The sequence below is a fragment of the Ammospiza caudacuta genome, chromosome 5 (assembly GCF_027887145.1).
Source record: "Ammospiza caudacuta isolate bAmmCau1 chromosome 5, bAmmCau1.pri, whole genome shotgun sequence".
In the NCBI taxonomy this organism is placed as follows: Eukaryota; Metazoa; Chordata; class Aves; order Passeriformes; family Passerellidae; genus Ammospiza; species Ammospiza caudacuta.
In genome coordinates this window covers 11,719,493-11,733,297 of record NC_080597.1, presented here as the reverse complement: position 1 = coordinate 11,733,297, position 13,805 = coordinate 11,719,493, and the positions used below count along the sequence as shown (strand labels likewise).

Below are 13,805 nucleotides of genomic sequence, written 5' to 3'. Positions count from 1 at the left end.
TAAGGCACTCTGTATTTATGCAACAGTCCCTTGGTTATGCTCCATTATCCCACTTGGCCTTTTTTTGACCTCCCCAGTGTCCATTGTTTGTCTCTGCTATTCCCAGCAGAGCTAAATCCCTGAGCCTTGCCAAAGAAAACAGTGTCATGAATGTGTCAAATCCCAAATTTGTATCCAAAATCCTTGTTTGGGCTCATTAACGGGAAACACAACCACTCAAAGATGCTTTTGGTGGCTTGCAAGTATATTTGAGGGTAAGAGCAGCAAAACAACAAGCTGGTTACCCTAAGAAAACAGTGCCACAACAAAATGTATTTATCCTGACTCTTGACCTTCCTATTCTATTACAGTTGGTGCTTATGAGGAGTATGAACTCAGAAACACAATCATCTTATGAGTGATTATGGCAATTTAGGATCATAAACCACATTTCAGGAAACAAAAAGGTGAATCTCACCATAGCCTCCTTGGGTTTCACCTGAGTGGTCTGACAGCCAAACTGTGAAGCAAGAACCCAAAGAAAGCATTTGGTGGTAACTAAGTCAGAAGATAGAGCTGAATGGCAGATCTGTAATTAAATCTTTGTCTGTTAATAGGAACACAGAAGCAGCCTGCAGTGGTCTTGCTGCCTATACTCAAAGCTCTTTCTCTCACAGAGAGACAGCATCAGTCTATTAGTATACCCATTAATTTCACAGCATGAAGAGAGGTTTGGTAGGATTACAAGTCACAGCTTGCTGTATTTTTTTGTCTCCGAGGCAAAGAAAATTATTTTGTTTCTTTTCAGAAGTCCTGTGAACAGGGAAAGTACATGCACAGAGCAGAGGAAACCATTTAACAACCTTTCAGAATAAGCTCCATCTGAAATTTTTCCTGAAAGCAGATGAAAACAATCCATTTTTAGCAAATTTTCAGCCTTTTAAGGCAAAAATATCACCTATTTACACTATCAGCAAAGAAGAGAGAAACATTTATGAGGGTGGCCTGGCAGAATCTCCCTATGGCAGGAGAGAGAAAATAAGAACAACTCTCAGTGGGCAAAGTAACACACTATAAGCCTAATTTAGAGCTGGTTCTAACCAGTTGACAGTAACTTCCAAAACAAAGGAATGTAAATATTGTTAACTCCATTGATTATGCTGAAAACACCCTAAATTGAGACATGAGCACTCTCCTGACAGGAGGAACAGTTCTGCCACCTCTCTATCACACCCAGCTCCACTTTGTTCCTCAGACAACCTGACACCCACCCCTCAGTCATGTCCATGGGCTGCTGTAGCAGCACGAGAGCTCACTCTGTCTCACTCCTACAGCTTCTTTTCAAAAAGTAGTGCTTGCATTAAGGTCCATAAGGATCAAAACACCATTAACAATGTCCATATTTAACCTTTCAGCATATTTTCTTAATTATTCTCCCTCTAAAAATCATAGAATCATTCAGGTTAGAAAATACCTCTAAGATCATCAAATCCAACCATTAACCCAGCATGTCCAGTGCACCATTACACCACATCCACAAATAACACATCTGTGTGTCTTTTAAATGCCACCAGGGTTGGTAACTTCACCACCTCCCTGGGCAGCCTGTTCCAATGCTTGAGCACTCTTGTGCTGAAGAATTTTTTTCTTAGTGCTCAATCTAAACTCCTCTGGCTGTTTCCTCTTGTCCTACTGCTTGTTACTTAGGAGAAGAGATCCATCCCCCCTCACTACAACTTATTTTTAAGAAGTTGCAAACAGTGATAAAGGCTCCTCTGAGCCTCCTTTTATCCACACTAAATACCCCCAGCTCCCTTCGCTGCTCCTCATAGGACTTGTGCTCCAGACCCTTTATCCATTGCCCTTCTCTGGACTTGCTCCAGCACCTCAATGTCCTTCATGCCACAAAACTGGACGCAGGAATAGAGGTGTGGCCTCAGAAGTGCTGAGTACCAGGGGACAATCACTGCCCTGCTCCTGCTGGCCACACTGTTGCTGACACAGGCCAGGTGCCATTGGCCTTCTTGACCACTTGGACAGAGCTGGTTCTTGTTCAGCTGCTCTCAACCAGCACCCCCAGGTCCTTTTCCACCAGGCAGCTTCTTCCAAGTCTGTGGTGATGCATGGGGTTGTTGTGGCCCAAGTGCAGGACTTTGCCTTGTTGAACCTCATTCTGTTGTCCTCAGCCCCCCAGTCCAGTCTGTCAAGATCACTCTGCAGGGCCTTTCTCCCCTCCAACAGAGCAATATTTCTGCCCGACTCGGTGTTGTCTGCAAACTGGCTGAGGGTACATCTGATCCTCTTTTCCCGGTCATGATACAAGGTCCTTGCTGCAAGTGCCACCACAATATTAACAAGCAGATAAATATTTACAATGCAAGCTTTCTTTAAATGGTGTAGATGCCAAAGCAAACTTCCACTCTGGAGTAGATTGAGTGGGATAAGGCTGTGGATGGAAAGCACAGGACAACATCACAAGGGAGCAGATGAGATCATGTAAGGAACAGAGTCAACACTGCAGTCACTTAAATCACTCCACTGGGGTAACCACCAGACCAGAGCACAGTTACAGGCTCCCTGTTCTATGCATGAAGGAAATTAGACAACTACTTATTACCATGATATTTTCTGAAAAATCCCTTTACCAGGATGTCTTCTCCTGGGAAGCTGAGAGGCCTCAGAAAATGGAAACAATAATTATCTGATTGTTTGGGAGTGTGGTCTGGAGATCGTTTACCAACAGGTGCATCTTTGATTGGTTCCATGTGAATTGTTTTTAATTAATGACCAATCACCATCAGCTGTGTCAGACTCTGAGGAGTCAGCCACGAGCTTTCATTATTCTTGCTAAGAATATTCTTGTATCCTTTCTCTTTCTTTAGTATAGTTTTAGTGTATCACTTCTTTTAATATAATATCATAAAATATTAAGTCAGCCTTCTGAGAACATGGAGTCAAATTCTCATCTCTCACCTCATCCTGAGGACCTCACAACACCACAACTACTAGAAAAGCAAGCTAACAAAAAGTGAAGAGAGTTCACTAGCTTCGTCACTACACCCAAGCACGCAGCTGCAGGTGCTTCCTGCGGTACATAATTCCTAGCAGTGATTCCTCTCCCAGACTTAGCTTTCCTGTCCTTTTTTCAATGCAGAGTTGGTAAAGTCACCTCACTTGGTTGCCCAGAGTTTCCTCCCTCCAGGAGCTCAGTAGTGAGGCCACCAGCCATGGGAGAGCCAGGCTGCAGGCCACACTCTGAGGGACAGAGACAGCCTCTGCTGAGGGCTGCCACCTCACACAGGAGAGGCTGGGCTTCTGCTCTCTGACCCAATTAATATATTTAAGTATTTTTTATCCAACATTAATTGAAATAAGGACTAGAACTTGTTCCCTATTCCCATCTGAGTGGTTGAGCCTTTAGGCTAGAGTCATTCTCATCAGCTGGCTCAGTCCCACTCTCTCTGGCCCTCAAAACACCACCTCCCAACAATGTGGAGCTGCTTCATCTGCAGGAACAAAGAGCCTGCCAACCAACTGCTAGGGCTCTTCCTTCAGAGAAAGAAGCAGATTCACAAATCCTAGGACAGTGAATAAACTGGAGCCCCAAACCTCACCACAATCACAGAATCTGAGAGTAGAAGGACATCACTGGGTGAGGTGGCAGCTGGGAAACATGTCCTTGGAAGACCCCAGTAGCTCCTACAGCAGCACCCAACGTGCAGCAACAGGGTAGCAACAGACCTCAGGCCAAGCCAGACCTTTAGATGAACAGAAACTTTTAAAAAAGGTAGAAATCGAAACAAAATGTGTGCAGAAGCTTCCGGCAGTAGATGACAATTGAATGTACAAAGGATCTGAGGACAACTGTGGCATTCACATTCTCTGAAAAAGTTCCTTTGCCCAGGGTTTTTCTCCTGGGAAGCTGAAAGGCAGCGAGAGAGGCCTCAGAGAAAAATGAAAACAATTCTTATCTCATTTGCTTCTCCTCTGTTTTGCTCATGTGGCATGTGTTTGGAGATTGTTTACCCACAGGTGATTGTTTCATTGGATTCTGCTGTGAGTTGTTTTCACTCATTGGCCAATCAGGGCCAAGCTGTGTCAGGACTCTGGAGAAGAGTCATGGGTTTTCACTATTATCTTTTAGCATTCAGTAAGTATCTTTTCTATATTCTTTAGTATAGTATAGTATTCTTTAATATAATATAGTATAATAAAGTAATTAATTAGCCTTCTGACAACATGGAGTCAGGTGCATCATTCTCTCCCCTCATCAGTGGGCCTGCATTTACTATAGACTACCTACATTATACAGATGCACTATGTACCCAAATCTAAACCCAAAGCAACAAAACAAGAATCTGAAATTAACTGGTGTGTTTGCCCTGGTTACACTGTGACAGTCCTTTGACTACAGGTGTCCACATTTAAAAGTTTTAGGTTTTACTCAAAATTGTAAAAGAGAAAAAAACCCCAATTTTTCAGATGGAAAAAAATATTATTTCTAAATAGGAAACAGCACATTTTGAATTAAGCTATGTCTAACACAGAAAATCCAGTTCTTAATATATAACTTTTTAGATGAAAGCCAGCTTGAAGACAATGATTGTAAATTTTTTTCTGTTTTCCAACATTAGCTCTCCTCAAAAAAATCCAAGCTACCATGCCCACACATTTTCTAATTAGCATGAAGTGCAAGATTTTTGTACTGCTGAAGCAAATAATTGTATATCTATTGATTTCAAGGGCAGCAGGGCAGCACAACTTCACCTTAGCCATTTTTTTCACCTGCTTTCAGCAAATACTACATCACAAATTTCTATTTTTCTCTCCCCCTACCCTTCCACTGCCCTCTTTCCTGTTTTTGCCCTCCAGAAACCCAGGTGTGTGCTGTTTCCATGGCCCATTAATATTGCCATCACATGAACACCCCTGTTCATCTGTTATCTCATGGGCTGCAGGTACGCAGGTGCTGATTTCTCTGTGCAATCCTCACAGCTGCTGCAGTGGCTTTTTAGTGGACAGCCTATGAGTTTTAACCCTTTTCCTCCTGGCTTTCTCCTTTTCACTACTTTTAATGGGAAGAAAGAGCTGATCCATACCTGCCAGCCCCTTCAGACACCAAGACCATTCACCCATCCACCCCAAACAACTCATCAGCCTGGTCTTGTAATACCTACAAATCCTGAACTGTACCATCACTCATCTCCATTTTCTACACTGTCACCTGCTTCAATCTTTGCCTCATTCTCTTTCCCCTCCAGTTGCCACCTGTTTTGAGTCAGGTGCCCAGCCTTCCCACGATGGAGGAGTATATACAGACATCACCTCTATATGGAGATTTCCTGTCTGTGGGCATGGAAAACTTTCTCCATCTTCTGAGAGAAGCTTCATCTGGGCTTTCATAACCACCTCTGCCAGTTATCAGCTTCTCAAGGTGGTGATTACATCTCTCTACACCAAAAAAATACTTATGGTTATAATGAGAAGAGATTGTCTCTACTGGTACAAAGGAGAAAAAGTTATCTCCCAACTGTAAGTGAACAGTGCTTTTAAATACGCAAAAACCAGACTCCAGAACATTAGAAAAGGATAAAAGATTGTGTTTTAAAAAGATGTTTTTTAAAAGAAAAGTATTTTAAATATTTATAATATATTAGGGCAATTTATACACTGTTAGAGAAGGTTATATGATCTAATAACCATAATGATCTCTCCATACAGAGAGGCTACCACCTTAAACTGTGTGATGCCTAACATACAGATTTTGTAAATCTAGTCTCTGACTGCAAAATATTATGTCTCTGGTCTCAGTTCTCAGTTTTAAAATCTGTGTAGTTTTGGTTCAAATTAAACAGCCTACATTCCCTGTCTGAGGTCTTAGTGGGAGAAAAAATCTGCCAGCTTTTCAAAATGTATATTTTATTTAGTTAGGTGATAGTTAATAAGATTCCTATCCAACGCTCTAGGGATTTTTATTACATCAAAAATAAAGCTGGTGGTGTTTTACTCCTTTAATCATTTTAACATGAAGTAGAAAGCTGTCTATGTTGAGAGATTCCTGGTTCATTAATGCCCATCAGGGTGAAGCACGTGAGCAAGTTCTCAGAAAACCATCTTTTCCAAGACATGGGTAATGAAATCAGTTTGTTTGTTTTTGCAGTCTGAGATGCATAATTCTCCAGAGACCTGAGCCTGATAAATTCCCTTTTATAGCCAGGGAGATCCAGGTCAAGCTGCCCTGCAGACATCATCTGTTGCTGCAGGGCAGATACTTGCTAAAAGGTATGAATTTTTAAACTCCAGGGCTATGGAATTCCCAGGATTGCTAAAAGCCATCAGCATTCATGGGAGTGTCTTCTGCTGGTTCAGAAAATGCTCATACACATTCATAGGACTATGGATTTCTGTGCAAATTCAGAGAGCACAATGAATTCATCAGATAACTCCCAGGACAGGCTGGAGAGCGGAGAAGCACTGAGTGTACTATTTAGCAGTGTGATACCAATAACAAGGGTCATTTTTTGAAAACTCCCCTATCAGTCTTCAGTATCCTAAGTGGATGAGTGCATGGAGAAATTACCACACATTTGTGTCATCCATGCAAAAACACTATTGCCAGAACCGCACAGCAGCTATTCAAACCTTTCTATTAAGACTGAAGATGAAAGAAATTTTTTTTGCTTGTTTGTTTAGTTTATAAAATATCTTATTAAGGCTAAAAAACAGCCATAAAACATGTTTTTCTTGAGGGGAAGAGGTAAAGAGCAGGGAGGGGAAAAGACAGGATACAATCAGGTAACTTCTGTCTAGAATCTACCCATCTATCTTTGTATCATTCAGTACAGAGGCCCACATAAAAATGACATTTTTTCTTTCATTTTTTTTCTCTAATTAGATTTCCAGATTTACTGCCTGAAGAGACAAATTGCTTCCTCATTGTAGCAATCCACCCACACAGCACCTAATTCTGGCTTTACCCCAAAACATACCAGACACTTCATACTTTTTTCCCCCTCACCTTTGTAGCTGTCAAAATTTGAAGTATAGTCTGCTTTTTCCTGCTTGCAGGAGGCAGAACCAAGCAGACAAATTCATAAACACTTTCAGGAGAAGGTCATGTCCTTTCAGCAGGCACTTGGATATCACAGCCACAGGACCAAGGGGTATCAGGCTGAGCACAAGTGAGATTCCTTTGAGCACAAGGTGAAATATCAGCGTAATTCAGTGTGAAAAGATCACAAAGAAACTGAAGTAATTGCCAATCATCCCCTATCTCTTCTTATTATTCAAGTAATTAATCATAATAATGTGTGGTGTAATCAACTGACTGCACTAATTCCATTTATGCTTCATACATTGATTGCAGTAACACAAAATGAAAGTTCCACTTAGTCAAAGACTTGATACTTGGGGTACAACATCCTCTCAGTAATAACAATCAGTTTATCAGCCTAATTTTTATTCAAGTAAATTCCTTTATTGCACTTTAATTAACTACAATGGCTTGATTCTAGTTAGCATTAGAGCAGGAAATAATTGCAGCTGGCTTCACATTAGGAGTTACTATTATCACCAAGGAAACGAGGACAATCAATATTCCAGGGAGGACAGGTACTGAAACTGCCTCCTGAACAAACTGCAGATCAATAACCATGATGGAAAATGGAAGGGAGATTTGCATTTGAAGGAGTCCCAGAGGAAAAGTATGGAGTACAAAGATAAATGTGCATTTTTTCTAACTTGGTTGTTCATTTGTGTACGCACCCCAAGTCATCAGGGCCTGTGAGCTAAACCAAACAGGTAGGGCTGTCAGCAGCTGGTTGTCTGCCACCAGGAAGATTTTAGGATAGGATTTTAGGACAAGTAGATCACAAATAATTAAAAATAGATTTGATTTTCTTTTGTTAACAACTGCAACAGCAATCATAATCACATATTTTAATTGGAATATGGGAACAGCTGGCATGTGTGTACTACTTCTTCCTGAAACCTGATCTGTATTATGGGCAAGTGTACAATAAAAATGCTCAATGGGAGTAAAGGCTCAGATCCAGTGATACCCTGTTCCAGGGCTTTCTGTAGGATAAAAGGACGCTATTCCATCCAGCTACAGAAAACATGGTAGCTGTTAATATTAACAAATTAATGCATTAAATAATCACTTTCCAGATTCACATAGGAAATATCTCCTTCAGCAGCTGGACAGTGGGGAGAATCCCTATGTCTAAGCATTCCCAGGGAATGCAGGCAAGATGTGGGCTCATTTCCAAGTGCTGCCTTCCCCTGCATGTAGTTGTTCTGCTGCATTCCATAATTTTCAGATTCCAATAGGAAAAAAGATAAGTTATTAAATACTACTTAAATCTCCATTAAAATTATTCAATGTGTCATATGGTCAATAATCTGGCTTCCTTACTGTTACCCATTTTCTAAATAAGAGCATGCATTTTAATTTTGCTTTACAGTAAAAGAAAACCAGCAAAAGTTTCATCTAATTCTAGGCAGTCTAGAATACCTGAGAAATTACGTAAATGCTGAGAAAGAGAAGAGATGCATGAATATCAGAACAGTGCAGAAAATGTGTTTATGTAAAATTTAGTACTATAAAACACAATGCAAAATGCTAAGGGTGCTTAGGAATTACAGCTTCTTGAATTGGGTTTTATTATATTTTTAAATGCTGAGAAAGAGAAGAGATGCATGAATATCAGAAGAGTGCAGAAAATGTGTTTATGTGAAATGCAGTACTATAAAATGCAATGCAAAACGCTAAGGGTGCTTAGGAATTACAGCTTCTTGAATTGGGTTTTATTATAGTTTTAAGGTGGTGATGTTGTTTAAACCCAACTAAAGTTATATTTTGTGCCATGTGGTTTCTGGGAATATCACAGACTGGGAGGTGAGCATTTTCACTTCCTGTAATATTTTGTTTACTCAGAGAAACGTTATCCATGATACCCTAAAGAAATTCAGCCCCATTTACCTCTTTCAAGTCTTGGACAATAGCAGTGAGCCTCTCATTCTCTGCCTGAACGTTGGTGACCACAGCCCTGCTCTGCTTGAGCTCGTTCTGCATCTCCAGAATCTTGCCCAGGTAGTAGGCTTCCTTGGATGCAGACTCCTGGAGAAGGGTCTCTTCGCGCGTCTCGCCATCTTCGGCCACTTTGCGGTGCACAGAGAAGGACTGGCCAAAAGCCTGCAAGGGGAAAACAGAGCACAGTAAAAACCTACTGAAGCAACAATTACCAACAGTAGAACAATCAGAACAATTATCAACAGTACAGAGCAGCTGCACAGCCAGCAGGAATGGGATAGATCTGTAAATCCCAAACTCTGACTATTAAACACTGTCCCAGCAGCTGAGGGCCACCATGCCACTTGGCTGGAATGAAGCATCTTGAGGGTGCTCCTGTTTGCAGTCTGGATTTATGGCCCCCATCCAGTTCACCACCACTGAGATCAAGATGGTGCTCTGCCTACTGGCCATTAATTAGTGCCAGTGTTTAATCCTCCTGCACGAGGCCAGCCCATAATTCATCAACTCCTTTCTTCTCTGGTTCCGCAAAATAAATGTGTTTGTTTTGGCTTAAAGAGCACAAATAGCTGATAAATCTCACTGAATTGCTTTCCATTTCCAACAATTTTTCCCTACAGGAGCTCATCTCCTGGTATGGAAAAATGTTCTTATAGCCTGGAAGAAAAATATACGAGCTGAGAACCAAGCAGTGGCCATCTACACCTCTGGAATGCTAAACACAGACTGTGTGAGCCCTTTCATTTCATTTATACTCAGTGGTTTTTGCTTCTGTTGGATATTTAACTGTTTGAGAAATGTTTAAGTAGTGAGAGAATTTCAGTGCTTGTCTTCTTGTTACTGGCCTACACTGATCAATTTAATAAGGCAGTATTCCTCAGTGACAATTTCTGATGTTATTTTTGACAGCTCTGGAGTAACCTGGAAGAAAGCTAACTACAAGCCAGAATAGTAGACATGATGGAGAGATCATTTACCTATAAAAAATGGGGGGAAAACCCAGCAAAAATGTAATAACTTAAAAAAGAATAAAATAATAGACACAAAAATAAAAATAGCAATAAAATATAAAATAAAAGCAAAACCTGATTTTGAATTTGAGTGTATTACCTTTTAAAAAATGACACTTCATTGAAAATTACATGACCTGATTCTGGAGAAAGACAAAAGAGGGCTTCTAATGGGAAGACTATTTAGCCTAACACAGGCAGAAGTTCTCTCATGTATCTTAAATCCAAGTGAACAAATCTGAAAAAACACCTTTTTTTTTTTTCCTCTCCTAATACATGAGAGAAATTTGAGTCATGGTTACATGCTATTTCAGTGAAAAATTATCCCTAAAAGCCTCATTTCTACCCAGTTCTGCAAAACCACAGCACACATTTGTACCCACTGTAAGCTGTGGCCTCCTTTGCCTTGGCAAATTAAATCCATTGTTTCACTGCTGCTATTTATAGCCTTTCAGAACACGTTCTAAGCTTTACTGGCACTAGAACTGAAGCAACCCTGAGAAACTTCAAAGTAAAACTCTCTTCAAAAACTTCTCAGCTTTTAAGTCTACTTCACTTGGAGAATCCTGTGAACTCAGCATTAAAGGATTCTAAAAATATTCAATAATGTATTAACCCAGCTGTCTTCTCAAAAAGCTGTAAGTTACTGAAATAGCAAGCATCAGCAACTTCCAAATAGGATTTTCCAAATAACAAGAAATTCAATTTAATGAAACTTAAGCACTGATATCTGTGAATCTAAGACAAATGTTTTGGGAACACTGCTAATAAATTATCTTCCTCTACATACTTATGGCTCACTTTTCCCAGTTTGAGACTGAGCAAAAAGCAGCAGTCAAATAAAGCAGTCAATAAAGTCAAATAATACAAATATTCCAATTTGTATTTACAAATTGTAAATAGATAAGACAAATGTAAAGGGGTAAAACCAAAACACAGCAGAAGAGCAGGTAGGACTTGCAGGGGTGGAGAGGCTCATGAATAAATGTTACCTGGAGCCCTCTCTCTATCAGAGAACTACAGTTCAACACCAGTACAAGTGATGACAGCCTTCCAGATGCATACCAGGTTTTCCCTAATGTACTTTGAAGGTGCACTTTTAGCATGTGTGATGTTTGAGAACAGCTATGAATATAGATTTTGGGGAAGGTGCACAGCATAGCGGAAAATTACTGTGTACTTGTCACATTCACATTCTCTGAAAAATTCCTTCACCCAGGATTGTTCTCCTAGGAAGCTGAGAAGCCTCAGAGAAAAATGAAAACAATAATTACTCATTTGCTTCTCCTCTGTTTTGCTCATGTGGAATGTGTTTGGAGATTGTTTCATTGGTTTCTGCTGTGAGTTGGTTTCACTCTTTGGCCAATTGGGCCCAAGCTGTGTCAGGACTCTGGAGAGAGTCGTGAGTTTTCATTATTATCTTGTTAGCATTCAGTAAGTATCCTTTCTGTATTTTTAGTATAGTTCAGTTTAGTATTCTTTAATATATTATAGTATCACAAAATAATAAATTAGCTTTCTGAGAACATGGAGTCAGATTCATCATTCTCTCCCCTCCATCTGGGGGTGACCCAAATACAATATGTACTCCACATTTCCTTGTACCTATGACCACACAAAATATATAAACTGTTTTTTTCCTATGAAACCAGTTTGAGCATTACTGTATCACAGGACAGATCAGGTTAGGAGGGACCAGTGGGTCATCTAGTCCAACCACAGGGTCATCCCTGAGCACATGGCACTGGATTGTATCCCAATAGTTCCTGAATAGCTCCAGTGAGGGAGACTCCATAAACTCTGGGCAATCTGTCCCAGTGATAAGTAACCTGTATAGCAGAATTTCTTCCTTAAACTGCTACCAAGATGTTAAAATGAGGGGAAGGAAAGCAAGCAAGCATAGTTTACTTAGGATATTGATGGTAATTATGCAGATCAATGCAACAAGGAGATGAACATGAAATACCTCTTAATTATAAGCAAGGAAAAAGTTCTGCTTCTCTCTTTCATAGCCTGTACAGAACACCAAAAGGTTTCAACTTTCCAGACATGTCCACTTAAAGTCTTCCATGAGATTGATCACTTTTAAATTAAATCACATATCAATACTTTTCAGCTGGTAGCCAAATATTTGTTCTATTTTGATTTTATCTTTTAATAATTTGCTTAATACATTTACTTATCTGTAAGATCTTAAAACCTGGCTATGATGTGAAATATTTCAAGTAACTGTGCTCACATGAGAAGGTGATGACCAGGACTGCAAGTTAAAAGAAGTTCACTTGCAATTGGGTAATTGGGTAATGTGCTGTATACAAACTGGTTTGCTGAATACCTTGTGGTGCTGTATATGTGGGAACACCAGCCTGCCATGGAAGCCTGAGTGAATAAACAGCTTTCCTGTGACATGACCCCGAGGGAGAGGAAAAACAATGCAAAAGCAAAGCAGAGGTTCCCTTATTCATTAATAATGTCTTGGTATTTTCATGGAATGGACTCAGGTATTCTGAGTAGATGATGTACTGTACTGTGCAGATGTATCAGTTAATTACCACTGCTTTTTTCAGCATGGTACTGCTTTCTGGGACTCCTCATTAAAACCACTTAGAAATCACTATTGGTCCCTTGTTGGCTCTTGGTTTCAGTAATCACAGTGTGGGGATTTCCTGACATCTTCCAGATTCAAGTTTGGACCCAGAAGGGGCTGTGTAGTCCTTCAGGGCTTCTGTTTCCTTGAGAAATCCCCTCCCAGAGTGGGCACAATAGCTCAGATCAGTCACAAACACTGAGGCAAGTTTACTGCTTCAACAAAGACTGTCCTAACACAGAGCAGTCAGATTTTCACCTTACACTGGTCCCATTACTTCTCTCAAGATTTTTGTTTGGAAGGACGCTCTTGATTGAGTTAGAAGATGCTTTTTTAAATAAATTGGTTGTAAAACTCAAGTAACAAGACACCATTAAACAATGTATACACGTGTCTCTCCTGAAACCTCAGAACTGTGTAACACTACCATGATTTTTCAAAGGCATCTTAAAATTGGAACTTTGAGAACAATAAAATAGTGATTACTATTTGAGGTCATGATAAAGGATGGTAAAAGTGAATGCGCACAAGGAAGAGACCAAATTTGATCATGCAGAAAGATGTTAACTTTGGAGGAAAATCACCATTTACTGTTGAACTCAAAGTAACCCCAGAAATTCCAGCGACAGAAGTAAACAAATATAACAGAAATAATCCTGTGAACAAAATGGGCACAGATCTACAAAGGAAAAATAGAAAACTGACTGCTCCAGACATGTCATAGTTATATGATAAATATAAATGGCAGTATAAAGCTAATGTGCAGTGACATAAAATTATGTCTAAAACAAAAAATATATTTACCACTTCAAGAAAGAAACTAAAAAGAGAAGCTAGATTTCTAATTTAGGTGTAGAAAGCAGCACACATGCAAAAGATTAGTTTAAAACTTAAGTAGGTAATGAAGGCTGCTATTTCTGAATTTCACTTTTATTTTTACTAATAACCTCCTGGGTCTGGAATTTGGAAATGCTTCACAGAAATTCATTCTTCTACCCTGGGATAATTAATAAGCAGTAAACACAACCTGACTGCTATCAGGACCAGCAGGCAGCCTACCTTTATGGCTTTGACACTGGCTGTAGTGTTTTTTTGATGCATAATGCTACAGCACTGAACTTGTTCCAATGATTACTTATTTGGGCTGCTAACTTGCAGCAAAGCAGAATCGTGTATTTATTATGTATTAGTTACC

The 13,805-nt window shown here is 39.9% G+C and overlaps 1 protein-coding gene across 7 annotated transcripts in view; it reads right to left on the bottom strand.

Moving 5' to 3' along the window:
• Nucleotides 1-13,805, bottom strand: part of BICD1 (BICD cargo adaptor 1) — a 172,327-nt gene that overhangs the window by 76,452 nt on the left and 82,070 nt on the right. For all 7 annotated transcript variants that reach the window (XR_009274745.1, XM_058804698.1, XM_058804692.1 and 4 more), the window contains exon 2: nt 8,963-9,175. Coding sequence is in view for 6 of the 7 variants with exons in the window: in XM_058804698.1 (XP_058660681.1) it covers nt 8,963-9,175 (213 nt within the window). In the remaining variant the exon portion in view is untranslated. The remainder of the gene's footprint in view (nt 1-8,962; nt 9,176-13,805) is intronic.